The sequence below is a fragment of the Paroedura picta genome, chromosome 9 (genome assembly GCF_049243985.1).
Source record: "Paroedura picta isolate Pp20150507F chromosome 9, Ppicta_v3.0, whole genome shotgun sequence".
Lineage (NCBI taxonomy): Eukaryota > Metazoa > Chordata > Lepidosauria > Squamata > Gekkonidae > Paroedura > Paroedura picta.
Window position 1 is genome coordinate 21158365 of NC_135377.1, and position 21092 is coordinate 21179456.

Genomic DNA, 21092 nt, shown 5'->3' on the forward strand with positions numbered 1-21092 from the left:
AGACTCCTTTGGGGAGAGAAAAGCGGCATATAAGAACCAACTCTTCTGTTTAAGAGCAGTGGCTTCTAATCTGGAAAGCCGGATTTGATACGCTGCCCATCCACATGCAGCCCACTGGGTGAGCTTGGGCCAGAGTCTCTCAGAGCTCTCTCAGTCTCACCTATCTCAGACGGGAGAGGAAGGGAAGGCAATGGTAAGTTGCTTTGAAACTCTTCAGGCACTTAAAAGCAGGGTATAAAAACCCAACGCTGCTGCTTCTTCAAGACACAGCATTTCAGTCTGAAGTAGCAATGGACCACATTTACTGTAGGCTAGGCTTTCTCAGCCAGGGTTTTGAGAAACCCTGAGGTTTCTTCATGGCCCTGAAAGGGTTTCCTGAATGGGTGGGAACTAATTTCATATATGTGTAGGTGTGTATAATTGTTCTACATTTAATGGGTGATATGACCCTGTATGATCATGTCAATCCCCCTCTCAAGATGGCTGATGGGCCTGGAGGGGGTGGGGCTTCAGGTGGGCGTGTCTTTAGCTTCCCAAACATACTCTGCATGATTGTGGCACTGGGGTTTCCCGAAGCCTGAAGAATGACCCAGGGGTCTCTCAACAGCAAAAAAGGAGAGAAAGGCTGCTCTAGGCAGGATCCTCATTGGTAATCTGGACCCTTGCCAAAGCCCAGAAGCTGCTGGTTGCCATGACAGCCTGAGCTACTGCCATTGCTCCTATGGCCCAGGGCTGGCTTTTCCTATTAGTCAAACTAGGAGCTACAGCAGTGGTATGCAGGTGGACAGAGAATTGCTACATTCGAGGAAATGTAGTTCAAATTCTTTAGCGACAAACAGAAGTCCCCTTCTAATGCCCTCCATGCAGCTGCCTTCTTTCTTCCTAGCCATCAAGCAGCAAAGTCACTGAAAGATAAGGCAAGAATAAGGCAGTAGGAAGTTCTCCAACTCTTTAATGCTGTTAGTGGAGAGATGCCGTTAACTTCACTCTCTGCTCATTTTGACTGCTTAGTCAATGGCATTCTGAAAATATAAAACAATATGACTGTTCCTTGGTGAAAAAGACCAAAATCTACAAGTGACAGTACTTGAGGCAAATTTCAAAGCTGAAATCCAGCACTGTTACCATGAGAAAACCTGCCTTCACAGTGCCTTGGTACTTAGAACCAGGAAGCGGTGTAAAAGCCCTGACCCCCCAAATAAGTTATTGTTTTTCCTATGGGGACATCTTGTGGACAGTTTTCATATTTACAGCATCAAATATTATTTTGAGACTGGACTTAAAATCAGTCGCAGCGGCTGTTGAAAGTACAGAAGCATCATCTGCTATGAAACAACCTGCAACGCACAGGTGAAGCTGCCACAACCTGGTATCAAACTGTGCACAGGGGTGACAAATACACCTTAACTATGTGGAAACTTAGAACACAAATCTTTTCCTTGGAAGCGTAGTAGAATGCCTTATTGCACCCCGGACTTCCCTCCGCCTGGGGGGGGGGGCGCTGCTAGTAGCAGCTTCGCAGTACCATGCCAAGGGGGAGCCCCAGCCATAGCGGCCACCGGAGAGCACCAAAGGTGAGCCGGTGGCAGAGTGTCAGGGCAGCCCCCAAGGCAGCAGCTGGGGAGGATGAGGACCCACAGCCCGGTACTGACTGATCTACGGACTGGGACCACTGCCTTATTGTATTATCAACTTAAGAGCCTCTTGTGGCGCAGAGTGGTAAGGCAGCAACATGCTGTCTAAAGCTCTGACCATGAGGCTGGGAGTTCAATCCCAACAGCCGGCTCAAGGTTGACTCAGCCTTCCATCCTTCCAAGGTCACTAAAATGAGTACCCAGCTTGCTGGGGGGTAAATGGTAATGACTGGGGAAGGGAATGGCAAAATACCCCATCGCACTGAGTCTGCCACGAAAACGCTAGAGGGCGTCACCCCAAGGGTCAGACATGACTCGGTGCTTGCACAGGGGATTCCTTTACTTATTGTATTCTCAAGTTTATGAAGGGCCCTAAATACAGTGAAAGAATAGGACATATTCTCTGCAGGAAGCAGAGATCCTCCTCAAACACATCTTTAGAAGGATTAAGAAACTTACATCACCTTAATTGTACGTTGTGAGGAAATTTATTGCCTTCTGAAACTATATACAGGTACTTATTGATCCATCATATTATACGGTGTGAAAAGGGAAGCCAACCACCCTTTACCAACAATAACGAAGACTCTTCGGCAAAGTAGAATCCAAGGGAAGCTACATTCAGAAGAGGAAAGGCCAACCCACATAACAATTAGCATTTTTACTTTTATTTATGGCATATTTTCAGACAAAATGCATCTTTTCTGAACAGGAATGGGAAAGAACGCGTGCAAGCTGTTTCGTACACATCTTGGTCATAAAAACAGGTTCAAACAGCCCATTTGTTAAACACGGGTGCTCAACAAACTGGCAGGTCTCACTAAAATGTGGGGGTGAGGAAAAGATCTCATTTTTGGTGCACGACAATTTCAGCTGCACACAAAACACAGAAAGTGGTAATTGAGGCAAAACATTTTATATAATAAAATGAAAGCTCCAAACAAACAAAAAACTGTTTGCTTGTTTGTATAAAAATATTATATGCACAAACCAAACAAAAAACCATAAGTGACAAAGCTTTTACTTCGATATAATTTTTCGGTCCATTATAAAGTCTATTTCAAATTGCATATTGACAAAAATGAGGTACACTTTTTTGGGGGGTGGAGGGTTGGGGGGAAGGTCATTGTAGCGAGATGCAGAGGTCAAACGCTTTCCCAGATAGGCTTCCGTAGTAGCAGTGAGTTCCAGCCAAGTTACACCTCAATGGTAAGTTTAGCAAATCTATACTGAAGAGAGGCTGGGTTCCTTAGCAAAACCAAGCCCTTCTGGTCTTCCGGCTGAGCCAGCAACATTCTCAGTAGCCCTGTCAGGCTAACAAACCCTAAGGCTTCCCCACAGCCGAAGGCCAGAGAGAAGTCTCCCTGAGTGACAAACCCCAACAGAACTCGGGAGCAGTGAGAGGTCACCTCTGGCAGTGGCTCAGGCCACAAGCCCAGAGTTAGATCTTCTTGCTCGGCTGGGGTACTAGATGCTATATTTGGGGCTGCCTTCTCCATCTTCTTCTCCTTCTTCTTCATCTCCTTTTGCTTTGAAACCATTTTCTTGAAACCGTCGCTGTGCTTAGGCTCCTGGGGTCCGCAGAAGTTCTTGTCCTTGCTTAGCTGAAGCAAATCTTCGTTTGAGGGGGCGTAGACCGTGGCGTGCGCTTCAGGCCTGCCTTTTTTAAGGAGGGTCAAGCAGACCCAGACTAGAGCCCGAGGATAGCTCTGCACAACAGGCAAGACGGCATTTTCAGTCAATTCCGGTCGATCCAACTTGACACCACGGGGCTGGATCTTCCTGGTTCTGACACGCGCAGGCCGACACCAGGCCGATACCAGCCGTAAGAGTTTCCTGCTCCTATTGGAAGGAAACTGCAAGTTAGCTCATCCTATAATGCAGCATGCATGCTTTACTGAGATGGGTAACCGCTAACATGCATAACCAGCAATACAGCCATGTTCTATTGATAAATTCCCCTTGTGGGTGTGGATGTGGGTGCATACACACATGGAATAAAAACACTGAGACTTTGTCTAGGGTTTAAATGAAAAAATGCACTTCATATGCGTACCAAAAACAAAAGCATCTTTTGCAGCCAGAGGGGGCGCACATAGAAGCTATGTGGAGCGCACTGATGAAATGACTAGGAAAGCTGGCAATTAAGAGCATCAAAGTTGGCCTGTATCCTGAACAAAGTCACTTACTTGCACCGGGGGGGGGGGGGAGACCTCTGACAAGCAACACAGGTGGAAGAGACAGAGAGAAGGAGCATGGTTCAGCAGCAGAGCTTCTGCTTCGCGTCCAGAAGGCTCTGCCACTCCTTTTAACCTGCAATCCCCCCTCTCCGCTTCTTCCTCTGGTGGCCCCACCCCTGCCTTGCCTGTTCCTTTCTCTTTTGCCATTTCCTCTCCCCCCCCCCCCCGAGGCCAAACGGGGTGTGGCTGCCTGGGGCTGACAGGTCTCAGCTCAGCAATCGAGCCCCAACCCAATGCTTTGCCGGGCGTATTCTTGCACTTGGCTGTCTGGTCACCTGAAGCTCCAAATCCAGCCCCCCCCCCTGCCCCCTAGGATAGCTCCTTCCCAGGTCAGTCCTGCCATGCCACTCTGGTGTGGATGCCGACCATCATGGCCTTTCTACTGACTGGAGGCCCTGCAAGTTCTGCTGATGGCCGGTAAAGATCAGGACCCTCACTCCCCCTGCTGGCAGGCAGCTGCCATAACGCCATTCAGAAGCCGCGGATGAATTCATTGCAAGAGCAGCTGCCTTTTTGCGTTGACTCTACTGTTCAACCCAACAGCTTTTTTTAAAGCAATTGAGTTAATGAGGAGTTTTAAAGATGTAACGTGAAGGCTGGAGGTCAGCTTTTTTGTTTGGGGATCATGACCAGGGTAACCTGATATTTATACAGTACAATACTTGAGTCACAGCTTTAACCGAATTGGCAAGAGAAACTGTGAAGGACTTGCAGCTAGCTTTTCTGGCAGCGTTAACTAGATAATGCGGTCATTAAAATACAAAACCCTGAAGGTTGAAAAGTAAGTCTGGCTCCTAAATTTCAGAACTGGCTCTGAAAGCCAAAGAAAATTTAAGGGCTCCTAAGAGGACCCTGTGCTCCAGGGCTCACATCAACCCCAAGACAGTTATGGGCCAGTCTCCAAGAATGATTCTTGTGGGCCGGAATTGTATTTCCGCTCTCAGGTACTTATATTCCACTTTTCTCCTCAATGGGGATCCAAAGTGGCTTACAAGATTGTTCTCCCTCTATTTTATCCTCACGAAATCTCTGAGAGTAAGATGAAGGTGAGGGTGTGGCTGGCCCAAGGTCACCCGGCAAACCTCCGTGGCAGAGTGGTGACTCAAACACAGGCCACCCAGATCGCAGTCAAACCACTGCACCATGCTACCCAACAGATAAGTCTGAGATTTGTTCCACATACCTGAGGACACAAAAGGCACAATTCGATGTAGCTTCATCTTTCTCACATAGATCTCTCAGGTGTGCTGTGTTCTCCATCAGCGCCTTGTCTTGAGAGGGTGCCTCCACCTCCTCCCCTAACTGGCCTGTCATGGGAGAGTCTGGTCCAGATACCTCAAGGCTGGGGCCACAAGGAGCCTCTCCTTCCTCAGCCAAGAGCTCGCTGCCTCCGACTGAGGACTCCTCCTCTTTCCGTCTAGCTTCCTTCCAATCCAGCGTGAGCTTCTCCCAGGGGCAGAGAAATGGTGCCAGGGTCCCATGTTTAATGTAATTGGCTCTTTTTGCAGGAGGACGCCTGTGGCAAGAATAACACCCCCCTCTTCAGAATCGGTGAAAGAACATTCTAATGCAAATAGAAGTTTCGTTCTTCCAAACCTATATGCTATCCAAGATTTGGGGGGGGGGGGGAGTGCCATTGAGCCACAGCTAATGCAAGCCGACCGCAAAGGAGGTTCAAGGCAAGAGGACGTTCAGGGGTGGTTCGTGACCCTGGCATTCCTTGGTGCTTTCCTGTCCAAACACCAGGCAGGGCTGAGCCTGCTTATCTTCCAGGATCTGACAATCACCTGGATACCCCAGGCTAGCCCAGTCGAAGAATACTCTTTTCATTGGGATTTCTCCCTAAGGATTAACTGCACCAATTCAGACAAGTACTTTGTCTTAACTTATCAAGTTAGTATTTAAAGTCTGGGTCCCTTATAGCAGGGGTAGTCAACCTGTGTGCCTCCAGATGTTCATGGACTACAATTCCCATGAGCCCCTGTGACCGTTTGCTGGCAGGGGCTCACGGGAATTGTAGTCCATGGACATCTGGAGGACCACAGGTTGACTACCCCTGTTCTACGTTACAGCCAGCTCACCCATAGGCCCAAAAGGAAGCCTTTAACATCAAAACCATCCTCTTCACACATTTACCTCTTGAATTTTTCAAGGAGACCCCTCTCTACTTCTCTGGCAAACTGGATCCCAGCAGGACAGTCAGGGTAGTCCAAGGGGACGTGGGCGGTTCTTTTATACAAGGAATGTTTCAGGCCCTCTTGCAAGCCGCCCACTCGAGCACCTCGATAGATCTACGAGGCAACAGCAGCACAAAACAAGCTCCAGCACCTGCTTTCGGGCCAACACAGCAGACGTAACGCAGAAATTCTTTCCACTTGCACTTATGATTTCACGTGACAAGTGAATTGGGGAAACAAGGTAGCCCCACATCTGGGGAATGCAGAAAAGGATTGCAAAGGACCTCTGAGCACCTGAGACTAGAGGACTGGTGGAGGGCCAAGTTGCTTTCCCTACAACAAAGGCATCAGGCAAAATGAGACCCAGCATGTGGTCCCAAAACCTACTGCTTCTGGTGGCTCCAGTGCTCCAAGAACAGGTCAAGTCAGTCAGTACAGAAAGCATTTTCCAGTTCATGGAGGCAGATCCTGTCTCTTCGGACACAACACAAGCATACTGCTGAACGGCACAAGGCATATTAAAAATTAGTTGCTTGCATTTGCTGCCATCTGGGCAACTGTCTCTACCCCGGGAGAAGGTGGGAAGGCAAGTCAAGGCAGTTTCTGGCCCCCTTTTGTCTCCTCTCCTCCAGTAGCTTCGATTGCTGCCACCAAGTGGATATTTATTATTCCTTCTCCACAGTTGCCTCCACCCATCAGCCTTTATATTTTTGTAGGACCCAAGAAAACTCAGCAACAGCCTCTTGTGGCGCAGAGTGGTAAGCGGCAGAAATACTGTCTGAAGCTGTCTGCCATGAGGCTGGGAGTTCGATCCCAGCAGCCGGCTGAAGGTTGACTCAGCCTTCCATCCTTCCGAGGTCGGTAAAATGAGTACCCAGCTTGCTGGGGGGTAAACGGTAATGACTGGGGAAGGCACTGGCAAACCACACCGTATTGAGTCTGCCATGAAAACGCTGGAGGGCGTCACCCCAGGGGTCAGACATGCTTGCACAGGGGATACCTTTACCTTTTTAGGAAATGCTTCACATGCTTATAAAACACATCCAGTTTCTATTGATTTTTTTTAAGAGCATTAATAGGTAGATTTAAAAAAACACCTTTGAGTAGTTTCCACACAAACACAAAACTAAGATTATGTGAAGCAAGGAAGCTAGGATAATGCATCCAAGTCAAGCTTAACTGAACTGCTTCCTGCCGTGCGATAAAATACTCGCCATTATTTCATCTGTCTCCTCACTACTCGGTTCCTTTTGTTTGCATAGGTTAGATCTTGTAATCCCGCCCAGATCTCGGCCCTTCAGTGAGGGGAACGTTACGTTCTCAAAACAGTCTTTGAGCTGCACTTCCCTAGCCCAGCAAGATAGCCAGCCTTGGTGTCTCTTTCCAATGAACTCTGTGTGAAACTGAGCAGAACTATTTCCTTTCCCCCCTAAAGGCAGCCTTATTAAATGTAACAAGAACCAAATGCAAATATGGTGGAAATCGTTCCATTCCTTCACAAGGCTATGGTCAACCAGTATCGTAAGCAAATGAGAAAATCAGAAACACATCGGGGCAATTACTGTCAAAATGTCCCCCTGTGCTTCACACTAAGGACCACTTACAAGAGAAAGCCAGAAAGCCATGCCCCAACCTTTGGGCAGCAAAATATCCCAGCCACTTCCCCAGCCTGGCCGATCTACTCCAGCTAATTTTCCAGGCTGCTGAACCAACAGTATAGGGATCTTGGATTCTTGTGGGCCCAAGTCAAGGTGTGATCCAGGTACCAAGAGTTGACTTCTAAGGCTATTCAGGTCCTGAGGTAATAAAAGCAGACAAAACATTCTTAAATCTATCATTGTTTTTCCAAAGAAAAATTGAAAACAATAACCACATTCAAGTTAATTTTCCCCTCAAGGCAGTGTTTGTAAATTTGTGGTCTGCAAACTCTTAGAGGAGTTCTTTGTAAGGGGAGAGGGCAAACTCATCACACCCATCTGAACAATGTGATAACAACGCCCACTCTGTTTTCTAGGGGAAAAGGACAGGGAACCTGCCTCAGAGAAAAGGGACGTGGCCAGCTCACAGCCCTCTGCAATCAGTCACCTAGCTTCCAGACTGCCTCACAGCATTAGCTTTGTGACCAATAGCAGCCATTTTGAGTCTGGCTCTGGGCCCTATGGCAGCCATTTTGTTATGGTGTCCACTCAAAATTCCAAGCATGCCCACAGGCTCAACAAGCTCATAGGAATACAGACATTAATGTTTACCTTCTTCATAGATTCAGGCAGGTAGCCAGGTTGGTTTGAAGCAGCAGAACAAAGTTTGAGTCCTGTGGCACCTTTAAAATGGTTACACCTTGAATTATATATTGTTGGTTTGAAAGGTGTCAAAGGACTCAAACCTTATCTCCTTCATAGTTATTGTTGATGTTACGAAGTTACCTTTTCTGGCATTTTATTTTCTGTGACACTGTTACAAATATTCCGGTCCCAGAGAAAACTCTGTGCACACTCTGCAGAAACACCTTCTAACATCAGCTGGCTAACTTTTTCATCATCTAAGAAAACAAAGAACAAAACAATAAGCAAAGGGAGGGGGGAAAGCACATCAGCAAGCTATGGAAAGATTACGAAAAGCGCTTAATTTTGTCGGTTTCCAGATTTTAGTTTGAAAGAACCCACTTGTATGTTTCTCTTTGGACAGTAGCAAACACTGTACTTGGTGTGAACTGATTTAGGCTTTTCCCTCAGTAGTTAAAGCTTCGGGAACAATCGTCTGCTTAGAAAAATCTTTCAAAGATCCAGTCAGCTCTTCCTGAAGGATCTCTGTCCACTTGCCCAATAAGCAGCTGGTGGGTGTTAAGAGTGAGGGGAGAAGAAACAGAGGAGCTGGAAGTTCAGAAGGATTATTTTGTTGGAAAAACAAATTAAGAAGCAGTTGTTTGTACAAGGGCTTCAAGACCTACAACTGCCTGATAATTTGGGAATTCAGGCTCAAAACAGGCTCCTTCATCATTGGTTCCATGGCCCTGGGAATGATGTGCAGCTACTTTAGAGGAGACAGGCAGATGAACGACACTTTTGTTGTGTGACCCCCCAACAGTGTTGCAATGGAACTTGATGGGCCCTAGGAAGCAGAGCAAGGAAGACGGAGAGATAAAGACAAACTGGAGTGAGGAAAAGGCCAAGGTGTTTCCATATAATGTTCTGCAAACAGTTTGTCTTTATCTCCTTCTAAGACTGCTCCTTAGAAGGCCAGATCCTGAAGATGAAACTCAAATACTTTGGCCACCTCATGAGAAGGAAGGACTCCCTGGAGAAGAGCCTAATGCTGGGAGCGATCGAGGGCAAAAGAAGGAGGGGACGACAGAGAATGAGATGGCTGGATGGAGTCACTGAAGCAGTAGGTGCAAACTTAAATGGACTCCGGGGAATGGTAGAGGACAGGAAGGCCTGGAGGATCATTGTCCATGGGGTCGCGATGGGTCGGACACGACTTCACACCTAACAACAACAAAACAGTTTTTCTGAAGATCAAGGGGATTTTCTGCCCTTTAGCTGCACTACCACTGAAAGAGAGGTGTCTGCAGGCAGAGAAACAGTTAGAAGTGAAGTCATGAACTTACGGTTGATGGCACTGATTTCTGTAAATTCTGGTTCTAAAATAAGCTACAGAAAAGCTACCCAAAGCAGTATATAATAGGTGAGGAATTTTGAACATTTCCCTTATTCTCCACAGTACTCATGTTCTCTAAGCATACAGAAAGTATTAAGTGTACTTTTATGCAACACAATAGAAGCTGAGTGTTCATCTCAGGTTAAAGCACCCGTTGGCCTTGCCAGGATTCGAACCTGGATCATCTGTATGGCTTTACAGAGGCTTCCACTGAGCACAAGACCAGTTTGGTGCAGAGTCCCTTCCTCGCAGCTGTTATTTTCAACATAAGCCTCATCTAGCCTGTGTGCATCTATCTAGTGAGCCCACTACCTGGAACATTTAGAACCAAAGAAAGGACAGCACCAATCGAAGGAACTTTTTTTTAAATGTAAGCACTCAACTTAATATGGCTAGTTATATTACAGAGGACACTTTACCTTGATATTTTTCTGGGTTTGGCATGGCCTTTGATTTCATTTTCGGCAAGCTGAGCCGTGGATCCCCAACAGTCAAACCCAATACAGTACCTGATAGAAAGTCTGAAGAACTTAACCCTTAAAAACAAAACACACAAAAGAGATGCACCCTTAAACAGTTTCACCAGTAATTATCACCAGTATATAGACAGATGCTACACTGCCGCCTTATTTGCATTCAGTCTACTAACAGACATGCAGCTAGCTAGCTTTTTGGAAACATCAAAGCAAGAGTGTATTTGAGGCCTCTAGAATGGAGACCACCTGCCCCATAAAAGAGGAACGCAACAGGAGTATGCCTTTGGCTTATGTGTCCGAAAGAGAAAACAAAACACTGAAGAGAGCTTTAAGAATGCTTCCCAGGCTGATATTAAACTGACTTCCATCCTCTTCAGACTTGTAACACTTCAGGACAAAGGGATGCATTCCAACCGTATTTTGCAACAGAGCAGGCCACCATCAGCAGAATGAAGGAGAAGATCACTTTTCAAGAGTCTCCCCCCACCCCACATATACATTTTGCCTCCAATGCTCTTCCTGGGATCCACTGCCTCTCCACCATCCCTTGGGGCACAGCAATGATTGTGCTGGCAAATGCTGCTCTACTTACACCAGACAGGATCCAACCCAATATTGAGATCTCTAACACAGAGATCATTGTTAGATCTATTGCATTGGCACCACCCTTTTTCTGATTATTATTCTCCCCACCAGGCTGAACTTGGGGGAAGTTGGGTAAATATGATTAGAATTGTGACCACTGCCTCTTATATGTGATATGTGATATGTTGTTTGACGTAAATTTGGGGTTTTATGAGGATTTTATTGTGTTTTAACTGTTTATGTTGTAAACCGCCCTGAGACCTATTTGGAGAAAGGCGGTCTAAAAATTAAACAACAACAATAACAACAACAACCCCATGAACTATGTACCTTGCAAAAAAAAAAAACCCAAGGCAGAACTTCACAGGTGGGCTGTAGGTTTTTGCCCCGTGAAGGTCAAAGACCTTCTTGATCTCATATGAATTGCTCCAAGCTTATTGTTGTAAACCACACAGAGGTGACTAGTCATGAGGGAGAGATTTAGAAACAAACTAATAAATAATTTTTTAAAAAAATAATAAAAATAAATAATAAAGCTCTCCAAATGGCAAGGCCTATGCAAGTCTTTAAAAATATGCCTATCCTTATCACAGTAGGTAACGTTTCTGTTCTCTTTATGAGTAGCTGTCTGTAGCCTTTGAAAACTGTAAAGGTAGGCCTTTGTTTGAGTGAGACTTTATGACCCCAGGATAAACATTCACCAACCATCCCCAAGGAGCCATATTCAAAGCCAAGTACACACCAATAACCTTCTCATGGGCACTTAAGGACCCATTAGCGTAATTACCACTAGAAATAACAGGGAAGAGCAGGAGCAATAGTTACCTTGCAAAAGTTCAAAGGTAGCTACTTGACGATGATGAAGAGACACCTGCTCAGGATTTCGGCAATTTTCGACCCACCAATTGTTAATTTCAGGATCCGTAGTGCCCAGGTTCTAAAAAGACAGTGAGTCAATGTAAGACAGGAGAAATATATAGGGCTGGACCCTATAAAACATTTATGTCCAAACAGAAAGGCTTCAGCTGAAGGTAGAGAACATCTCTCTGTTCTTCCCTGGCTGCATCAAGCAGCTTTTCACCAGCCCACCCAAGCCCTGGCACTGCCCTCACAAGTGGTTGGTAAGATTGCAGGTATGATTCAGACCTTTAGCTTGTTGAATAGCTTAGCTCTGTCCTTTTTGCCTAAAGGGCTATTGAGCCACAGTTCTAATTCTTGCCTAGGCTGCCAGAATCTACATGAAAACTGGCCATAAACCTGTATAAAACTCAAAAACTGAGCAAAGTTTTCCAGAAATATGCAAGTCCAAGAAAGAGCTGGGACACTGGGTTGGATGCAGAGATTTGTCAGTAGGACGTGCTCACAGATGTCCACAGACTCATAGCCACCTGTGTTGGGAGGCTGCAGTTGGGAAAGGGATGGGGAAGGAGTCCCGTTTGTTTGATCCTAAGGTTGCAAACAAACATGCCAAAACAGCGGATCTTCTTACAGTATGGACCGAGGCAGCTTTGAGGGCCTCTGTAAGGACACAGGGCGAGAGAGGGCCAATCAGTCGGTATCGAAGGACCTCCATGGTCAAGTCACTGAAAGAAACAAGAATGACACAGTTAATAATAAAGCTTGTTATCAGATCATTCAATCAACTCAAGCACCTAAATTCTACGACTTTAAGGAATACCTGATCACAATCCCAGTAGTTTGTGATACCCAGCGATACGGCTGATGGGGGTCTCTGGTTCCATCGCCAATAATTTTTTTCACAGGGACGGCCATTTTCCTGTCATTCCTCTTCCTTTTTTGGCCAACTTTTTCAGAGACATCCATCTTGTTCTCTTCTTGAGACACTGTTGCCACCGGTTTGGGGTCACAGGGTTCCAAAGGCTCAGAACAGTGGCAGACCGCTTTCAACTCAGCCAGTATGTCCTAAGTGAGAAGGGAAGGGGAGGTCCAAATTTGATGAGGTCATCTTCTCAAGAGAGTAAACCAAGGAATTACACATGGAGCCCTCTGAAGGCCTACAAATGAACTCTGAAAGTAAGCGTGATTAATACCAGCAATCTCCTGATCTATTTGATCATGCAGGTGCTGCAACTCTGGTAATAAGTTTTTCCGGGGTCAGAAGGGATTGCTGGGGGGAGGGAACATGGGAAAGATCTGTGACCTTCAGGTTGTTGGATCCCAATCAAGGCTTCTGCAAATTTTCTTTGTAAAAAGGTCCATTAAAAACAACAACACTAATTTCAGCAGCACAATCCAAGATGAAAAATGTTATTTTTGGCTAATTCATGTTTAACCAGTTTATCATTCTCCGCCCCCAAAGATCACCACACGTCTCTAAACCAGGGATTCCTAACCAGTGTTATGAGGAACCCTGGGTTTATACAAGAGCTCCCCAGGGGCTACACGCAGCCTTTCCCAGAAGTGTGGGTGGCCACTGACATCACTAGACAGCCCTGAAGCCCACTCTACAGGCCTAGCTTCTTTCTCCACAATGGAAATGGTAAAGGACTGAAGGACTGATTGATTGGCTGGCTCCCGCACCTGACTTCTGCACCCACATCACTAAAGGGGCTTGTCACCACTTCTGGGGTTCCTCAAAGCCCGGAAAACAATCCAGGACTCCCTCGCCAGTCAAAAGGCTGAAAAAGGCTTCTCTGAATGCTCCATGCATTGGACTGCTCATGAGGGACTGATGCTAGGAGCTTCTTTGCATGGAGGCCCAAACTCTCACATCACACGTTATGCAATATGCACAAGGGCACAGGGCGATGCACCCACAGCTGGTCCTCCAACACGGGTAGCAGAGTGACTGCAAAGGAAATTGGGGAAATGGGCCTAAAAGTTCATCTGCAGAAGCAACGGCCATTGGCATTTGTCCAAAGGCCACTGCGCTTCTCAGCCTTCCACGTACCGTAAGGGAAAACAGAGGGGCAAGGCTTGTACCTGCTTAAAGGCTGGATGCGTCCATATCCACAGCTGACGGCTGGCAGAAGCGTCGTTGTTTCTGGGTTTCCAAATGAAAGTAACGGGACCGAGAGCACCGTCAGGGTACTGATCTTTTCGGTACAGCATGAGAGCGCCCTGACGATTCCCAGCGAGGTAAGAAATTGCTGCAAACGTTGGCCCTAAGGAGACACACGTTGGAAAAAGCAAGAAGGCGTATGCCTTCCAAGATCATCGAGACGGGGTTGGGGTCAGCACCTCTGGACCAAGTATTTCATTGAAAGTTACCTGTGTCGACATTGCACATCTGAGCAAGCGCTGTTAGGATGTCTTCCTCTTTTCCAGTCAGCTCCAGGCAACAGTAGTAGGATAAATCCTGAGAGAAAGAGAAGCTATTGAAATTAAATCAGGCATGAGCAGGAAGAGATGATTTTAAAATAAAAATTAAGTTCAAATCCCCATTCCAGTTTAATTTATGCCCTCAAAATGGCCTGTAAACCTCAAACAAAAGAGAAGTGAGCTACCTGCTCAAACCAGTGAAGTTAAAGAGGTAGTGACTGAACATATCTAACCACCTTCGCTTGAGCCAGGCCCTTGGCTGGCTCATCATCATCATCATCATCATCATCATCATTATTATTATTATTATTTATTCACGGCACCTGAAGCAGGCAGTGGTTGGTCATGGCTCGGTAGCAGGCCCGATAGCATTTGGTTGTGGGCTTGTCTCCTAAGCAGTAGCCCCATTTCTTCACCATGTGAAAGCGCTTTGCATGCCAGATGTGTGTTTCCAGCCAGATGTTCTTCTTCTGTCTGCGATTGAATTCGGCCACCAAGTTTATATGGCGTCGCCTGGCTTTACGACACTTGCTCTTAGGGAGTTCTTTTTTCTGATGTTCCGGTTTCTCTGCCTGTATCGTTGGGGCATGGAGGAACTTGTTAATGCTGTCACAGAGACAGGGCACCAGGTTTAGCTCCTCTAATAAAGCATAATTAAAGACCGCATTCATATTAAGACCACAGGGATCTCCCCCGAGGTTTTCAGTTCTGGGGACAAAGTTGTCTCTTGAAGCAAACTGAGAAAACCATCTTGCAGTTAGCTGCTCGCCACGAGAGATCGCCCAGAGATGCACCAATCCCTTCTATAAAACTTGTTTGCCAGATCATGGCTCATTCTACCCTGAGACAGATTTGGAAACAAGAGTAGTACTTCATTAGGTGGTAATTCTTTTGGGTTGACTTTTCTTCAAGGTCAAGACCAGGCATATTTTACAGACAAAGACAGCCTACAGAGGTCTGATATAATTATCTAGGTGTGTAGTTCCAGATCTACAGGTAAAGGTAAAGGTATCCCCTGTGCAAGCACCGAGTCATGTCTGACCCTTGGGGTGACGCCCTCTAGCATTTTCTTGGCAGACTCAATACGGGGTGGTTTGCCATTCCCTTCCCCAGTCATTACCGTTTACCCCCCAGCAAGCTGGGTACTCATTTTACCGACCTCGGAAGGATGGAAGGCTGAGTCAACCTTGAGCCGACTGCTGGGATTGAACTCCCAGCCTCATGGGCAAAGCTTTCAGACAGCATGTCAGCTGCCTTACCACCCTGCGCCACAAGAGGCTCTTAGTTCCAGATCTACCTGAGCTGAAATTCTGTCGACGAATTGCACAGGAGATCCACAGATATGGGTCTCCACAATTCACCTGCCATTTGTTCAGCAGATCTTAACCACCATGAAAGTATACAGCACAGAAGCAACCTGCCTGGTAGACACAGATGTATGGTTTAAAAAAAAAGTTGAACTGCACTTCTTTAACTACTGAAAGCTTACATGTACACAGCACATGTAATGGGGGGTGGGAGGATGCAGGGATCCAAACAGAGTATCTGGAGGAAAAGGGCCATCATAAGTAATGGGTTTAAACTACAAGTACAACGATATAGGCTAGATATTAGGGGGGGGGGGAAATTTCACAGAGTAGTTCAGCAGTGGAATAGGCTGCCTAAGGAGGTGGTGAGCTCCCCCTCACTGGCAGTCTTCAAGCAAAGGTTGGATACACACTTTTCTTGGATGCTTTAGGATGCTCTGGGCTGATCCTGTGTTGAGCAGGGGGTTGGAGTAGATGGCCTGTATGGCCCCTTCCAACTCTATGATTCTATGATTCTATAAGTCAGCACCTTCCAGAACAAGGAAGCCAGTCCCACAGTGAGCCTGCCGCATCCTGTGACATGAGCATATGGTCAACAGCATTTTCAGCCCTGCATATGTTTTTTTTTAATTAATTAGGAAAGGACAAATAAAGTACACAGAATTATCATCTCCCGCTTGACCCCAAAAGACAAAATAAAAAGCACCTCTGCTCTGGCAAGTTCTCGGAGCCGCCTGGGCAGGCGCTTGATATTGTGGCTCATTGCCCGCCTCCTCATGTGCCTGGGCAGAGACTGGAACACTAAAGTGTTGGACGACTTCTGCGTGACCGCCTTCAGCATGGCCTTTATTTCAGCCGCACGAGCGCGCACAAAGGGAGAGACTGCAATTAAGAGCGCAAACGTGTTCAGAACACGCCTCAGGACAGATTAGCCTTTCAGTTCCTTTACTCCTCACCTTTCTTGTTGAGATTCAGGGGTTTTTACAGCATCCCAATACAATGCAAGAGAGAACAGCACAATACCAATAAACAAAGCCATGTTTTAAAAACCCGTCTAAAACTTTTAATCGCCTACAATCCTACATGATGGAATTCTCCTAGGAAGAACGCCAGGTCATTAAAGAGTACATTCAACCAGATTTAAATATCTTGTATTAGGGGGCAGTGACTGATAGTTTTTGCAGTTTTTAATAGTTCTGTTTTTGTTACCTGCCTTGTGATCCCAGGTGCTGATGGGAGACCCGGCAAAACAAACAGCAATGCTAAGCATAAATTATTATCCTCCACTGCGAAAATAAAGCCTATCAGCACTTGAAGAGGCTTAATGTATAGGATTATAAAAAGTTATGACAATTCTACTGAGTAGTGGGGTCTTTTTCATCCTTTTCTCCTTGCTTACCAGGAAACAGGCTTATCACCTGTCTTGCCTATGACAAGAAGAAAACTGCTGCCAGAAAACCAGGCAGGTTTTACTTTTAACAGGACTGAGATCAGTTCAGGCAGTCTAATACAAGAGGTCTGCATCATGGGACATTAGGTGGACTCATTTGATCAGTCACTTATATACACAGTACATTGTGACCATGCCCTTCTGCATGAAGCATGGAGCACAGGGCAGGTCTCTCCCATTCTCTGTTTTATCTCCACAGCAACCTGGTGGAGCAGGTTAGGCTGAGAATAAGTGTGACTGGCCCAAGGTCTCCCAAAGAGTTTCATGGTAAAGGGGATTTGAATCTGGGCCTCCCAACCCCTTGCCCACCACTCTAACCACTGCAACATACCAACTCGTTTTATTCCAGCAGCCACAATTTTGTTGTAAAGGTAAGTATTGTAATTCTAGGAAATCTCTGTCTAAGCAATGAATCCCAGCCTTGCTTTCTGCCTGCAGGGTCACTTGGGAAGGAGGATTTCCACTGATTACCCCTTCCCCAATTATCTTTGCCATTTAACACATCATGCTGTTTCTGGAGTCCCCTAAGGTCAGGGGAAAAGCAAGCAAGCTACAGCTGAAGGCTGACAAGCATCTGTGCAAATTGAAATTTGGATCCAACTGACACATATCGTAGACATATACAGTCTATGAACAGCAGAGGAACACAAAACTCCATTGATTAGCACAATTTTTCTCTCTCAATCATTTATACTCTCTTTAAATCCCTCAGCATGAGGACAAGATTCTATTTTAGCCTGCTTTAAATCTCAGGATGCAACAGAGACTTTACACATCGGTATTCCATAACTGTGTAGGGAATACCATATTGTATTACCCTTTATAACCTCATTTATAACAACATTTTAGTGCATGGATCTCAAAGCAAGGATGACTATTCCCTCATGGATATTTACCTGTTAAATACTTAGGCATTCCATGCGATGTGCTTTGATGAGAGAAGCCTCGTGAAGTTTCAGAACGCAATTCTATAAAGCCAAATAATTTTTTTATTTAGAAATGAATGCAAAACAGTGTTCTGAAGTAGCAAACTAAGTGCACACCCCAAAATATAGTGGTAACCCAAATGATGACAGATGGGAATTGCTGAGAGCTCTTGGCATTGATAAGGCATATAAGAAGTTCAAACCCAATTGGATCTAAACAGCATTTAAACCACAATAGCTCTACACAACACTATATGAAGACATGAGAGGGGAAATTCACATAGCAATCAATGCTTAACATGGTCAAGTATTTGAGCAACAAGCAGACCTAGTATTAAGCCAGAGTTCATATTTACATGGTTTAGTAATTCAGCGACCCTCACCAGGCCAACCCGTTAGCCTGATCTCTCCCTACAACAGACACCCTGTGAGGTAGTGGGGCTGAGATAGTTCTAAGAGAACTGCACTGTGAATGCAGCCCTAGGAGAACTGTGACTAGCCTTAGGTCACCCAGCTGGCTGCAAGGGGAGAAGGAGTGGGGAATCAAACCCAGATCTCCAGATTAGAAGCCGCTGCTCTTAACCACTACACCACTCTGGATCTCTTAGAATGACTTTCAAAATCTAACACACCGCTATGCTGATCATAAGTACTGTCAGTGTGTTAGTACTAAATTAGTTACTTAACAGATGTAAACCCCAAACCTACAAGAGTCTGTAATTAGTAATGGTTTCTGACCATTATTTACTGTGAATGTAATCTGCTCAAGACCCTTACAGCATGTTTGTTCAGTAGCAAGGACCAAAGCAGAGCTGCTGTTCGAAGAATCCCTGCTTTTTGTTGCATCATCACACAAGTGCGGCATGAGGGTGCACAGCTGACACAAACAGAAAATTTTATTTATTTATTTATTTAGATTTAGATTTCTATACCGCCCATTTATTTGCAGCTCTGGGCGGTTCACACTGAACATTATATAACTTACATGGAACGTTATACAGACTGTAACATCAAAACAACCAAACAAAAATTGGACTTCCTTGTTTTTTCTGATCCATTCAGAGCATACTCAGAAACAGTAGTCTAAGGGCAGAGAGGCCTGTGGAGCACCCTCCTGTTTCTCCAAGCCCCGATGCCAAAGCCATGCACCCGAGTTCTGCATCTCCCAAGCAGCATAGACGTTAGTTCCCATCTACTACCTATAGGACTTCAGTCACATCTCAGGGTCACCTTACCAGTCACCCTAATGACCAAATGTGGCATTATTGCTTTATAAAAACTAAAAGAGAAAAACTCCAAAGCAAAAAGATCACCCCAACCAGTAAATGACAATTCTAATTACCTTGTTTCTTGCGCTGGTGAGTTCCTTCGCCTCCGTTCTGCCGCCATATTTCACGGGGACTAGGGCCACCGTCAGAGGGAAAAATCACACTGGTAGGTTGATTTTTCATTTTCTTGGCTCTCTTCTTTTCTTTTGCATTTGACATTTCTGAAATTAAGACAGCATAAGGAGACTCATGGATAAATGGGAACTGGAGTCCAGAAAAGAAAAAGCTCTGAAATAAATAAAATGTACACAACAAGGACAACAATTTGCCATCCTATTACAGCTCCACAATCACTGCAGAAATCAGTTCTTGTTTTGCTGCTTCAGCTACCCACTTGAATCTGCAGAAATCAATGGCAACTTTCACTTAATATAGTACTTGATGACTTTCTCCTGCATTTTTGCAGCAGCATCTCAAACACCCTGCAGAGAGTGAATCAGCACCTTCTTCCTCCCTTGGCTGCAGATCCTCTCCCCTGCAGCTGCAGCATCAGCAGATCCTGTTTAAAGCTGCAGCTGCCACTTAGGGTGACTTAAGAGCTAGCTCACTGCAACCAAGATTAAGAGAAGCCAACCAAGGCGAAGTTTTGGATTCCCCAAAGTCATTGAGCAGTTGCAGTTTGCACACCTTCTGTAAATCTACACCCCCCCCCCCCATGATTAAACCTTTTAAAATAAGAGGAGATACACCTCTCTTTTAATGCCTGATTTACATTCTAGAATCATGTGAGGCTTGGTAATGTTCCAATTGCTCCCCAGGCCTCATTTCAACAAGAAGTGCCTTCTAACCAGGGAATTATAAGTACAGGACACTCATTCTGGCCACTAAAGCTTAGAAGAAAAGCAGCATTTTTGCTAAACACTTAAGGGCATGTGTAAGGGCCTCTTGTGGCGCAGAGTGGTAAGGCAGCCGTCTGAAAGCTTTGCCCATAAGGCTGGGAGTTCAATCCCAGCAGCCGGCTCAAGGTTGACTCAGCCTTCCATCCTTCCGAGGTCGGTAAAATGAGTACCCAGCTTGCTGGGGGGTAAACGGTCATGACTGGGGAAGGCACTGGCAAACCACCCCGTATTGAGTCTGCCATGAAAACGCTGGAGGGCGTCACCCCAAGGGTCAGACATGACTCGGTGCTTGCACAGGGGATACCTTTACCTTTAAGGGCATGTGATACTCTCTGTGCAAGTCAAACGAGGGGAGCCCTCCACAGGGTCTGCAAAAGGGAGCTCTTCCACCAGGCATTTGGTTGAGGTCCACGAAGGTAAACAGCATACACTGGGCCTGTGAACCTTCCTCCCTTGAAGCTGCATGATGGACCTGTGCAACCATGCATCTGTTACTGTTTACTCAATTAGAATGTTACTTTCCCTGTTTATTGTTATTACTGTTACCTTTCATTCATTATAGTCACCGAATTTGATGTACTGTTCTTCTTTACGTTCTGTGTGAACCACCCTGATCCTTAGGACACAGTGGTATACACATGTAAGCAATTAATGTAATAAATAAATAAATCCTCCTCTGACTGCAACAGAGGCCCCCTTGCCTCCATCACAGGACTCGGAACACTCTGCAGAGGGCACTGCCTACCAGGGGTGGCCAAACTGTGGCTCTCCAGATGTCCATGGACTACAATTCCCAGTCCATGGACATCTGGAGAGCCACGGTTTGGCCACCCTGAGACGGACAAGACGGAGGCAGCTGCAGCACCTCGCCCATCCCAATGCACAAGTCCCCACGGGCTGGCTGCTTGGGGAAGGCTGGGACTTCAGCAAGCATATCGCCCTAGAGGCCACCCCAGGGCAACTGACCTCCAGGAGACCCCCCCCAGACCCCGCCTGGAAAGTGGCAACCGTATGTCCCTGACCCCCCCCCCCCCCCTTGCACCGGAGCCTACCCGCAGCTTCCAGCCAGCCAACTCCTCCGCCGGGCTTCTTTCACCAACCGGCCACGCTGCGCCCACTTCCGCCAAGAGCAGCCACGCATGCGCACTCTCCCGGGCACAGAGACACCGCAAACTACATGTCCCAGAATGC

The 21092-nt window shown here is 46.2% G+C and overlaps 1 protein-coding gene across 1 annotated transcript; it reads right to left on the reverse strand.

The window, feature by feature from the left end:
* Window positions 1-2103: 2103 nt before the first annotated feature.
* Window positions 2104-21078, reverse strand: POP1 (POP1 ribonuclease P/MRP subunit). The gene is made up of 16 exons (XM_077351828.1): window positions 20954-21078; window positions 19077-19223; window positions 17705-17776; window positions 16065-16240; window positions 14375-14623; window positions 14001-14088; window positions 13713-13894; window positions 12448-12692; window positions 12259-12352; window positions 11595-11706; window positions 10128-10244; window positions 8475-8590; window positions 7656-7847; window positions 6011-6165; window positions 5058-5390; window positions 2104-3476 (listed from the first exon to the last, which is right to left on the reverse strand). Exons 2-16 carry the CDS (start codon window positions 19219-19221, stop codon window positions 2831-2833), a joined length of 2922 nt encoding a protein of 973 aa, XP_077207943.1. The 5' UTR covers window positions 19222-19223; window positions 20954-21078; the 3' UTR covers window positions 2104-2830.
* Between the last annotated feature and the right edge of the window lie 14 nt (window positions 21079-21092).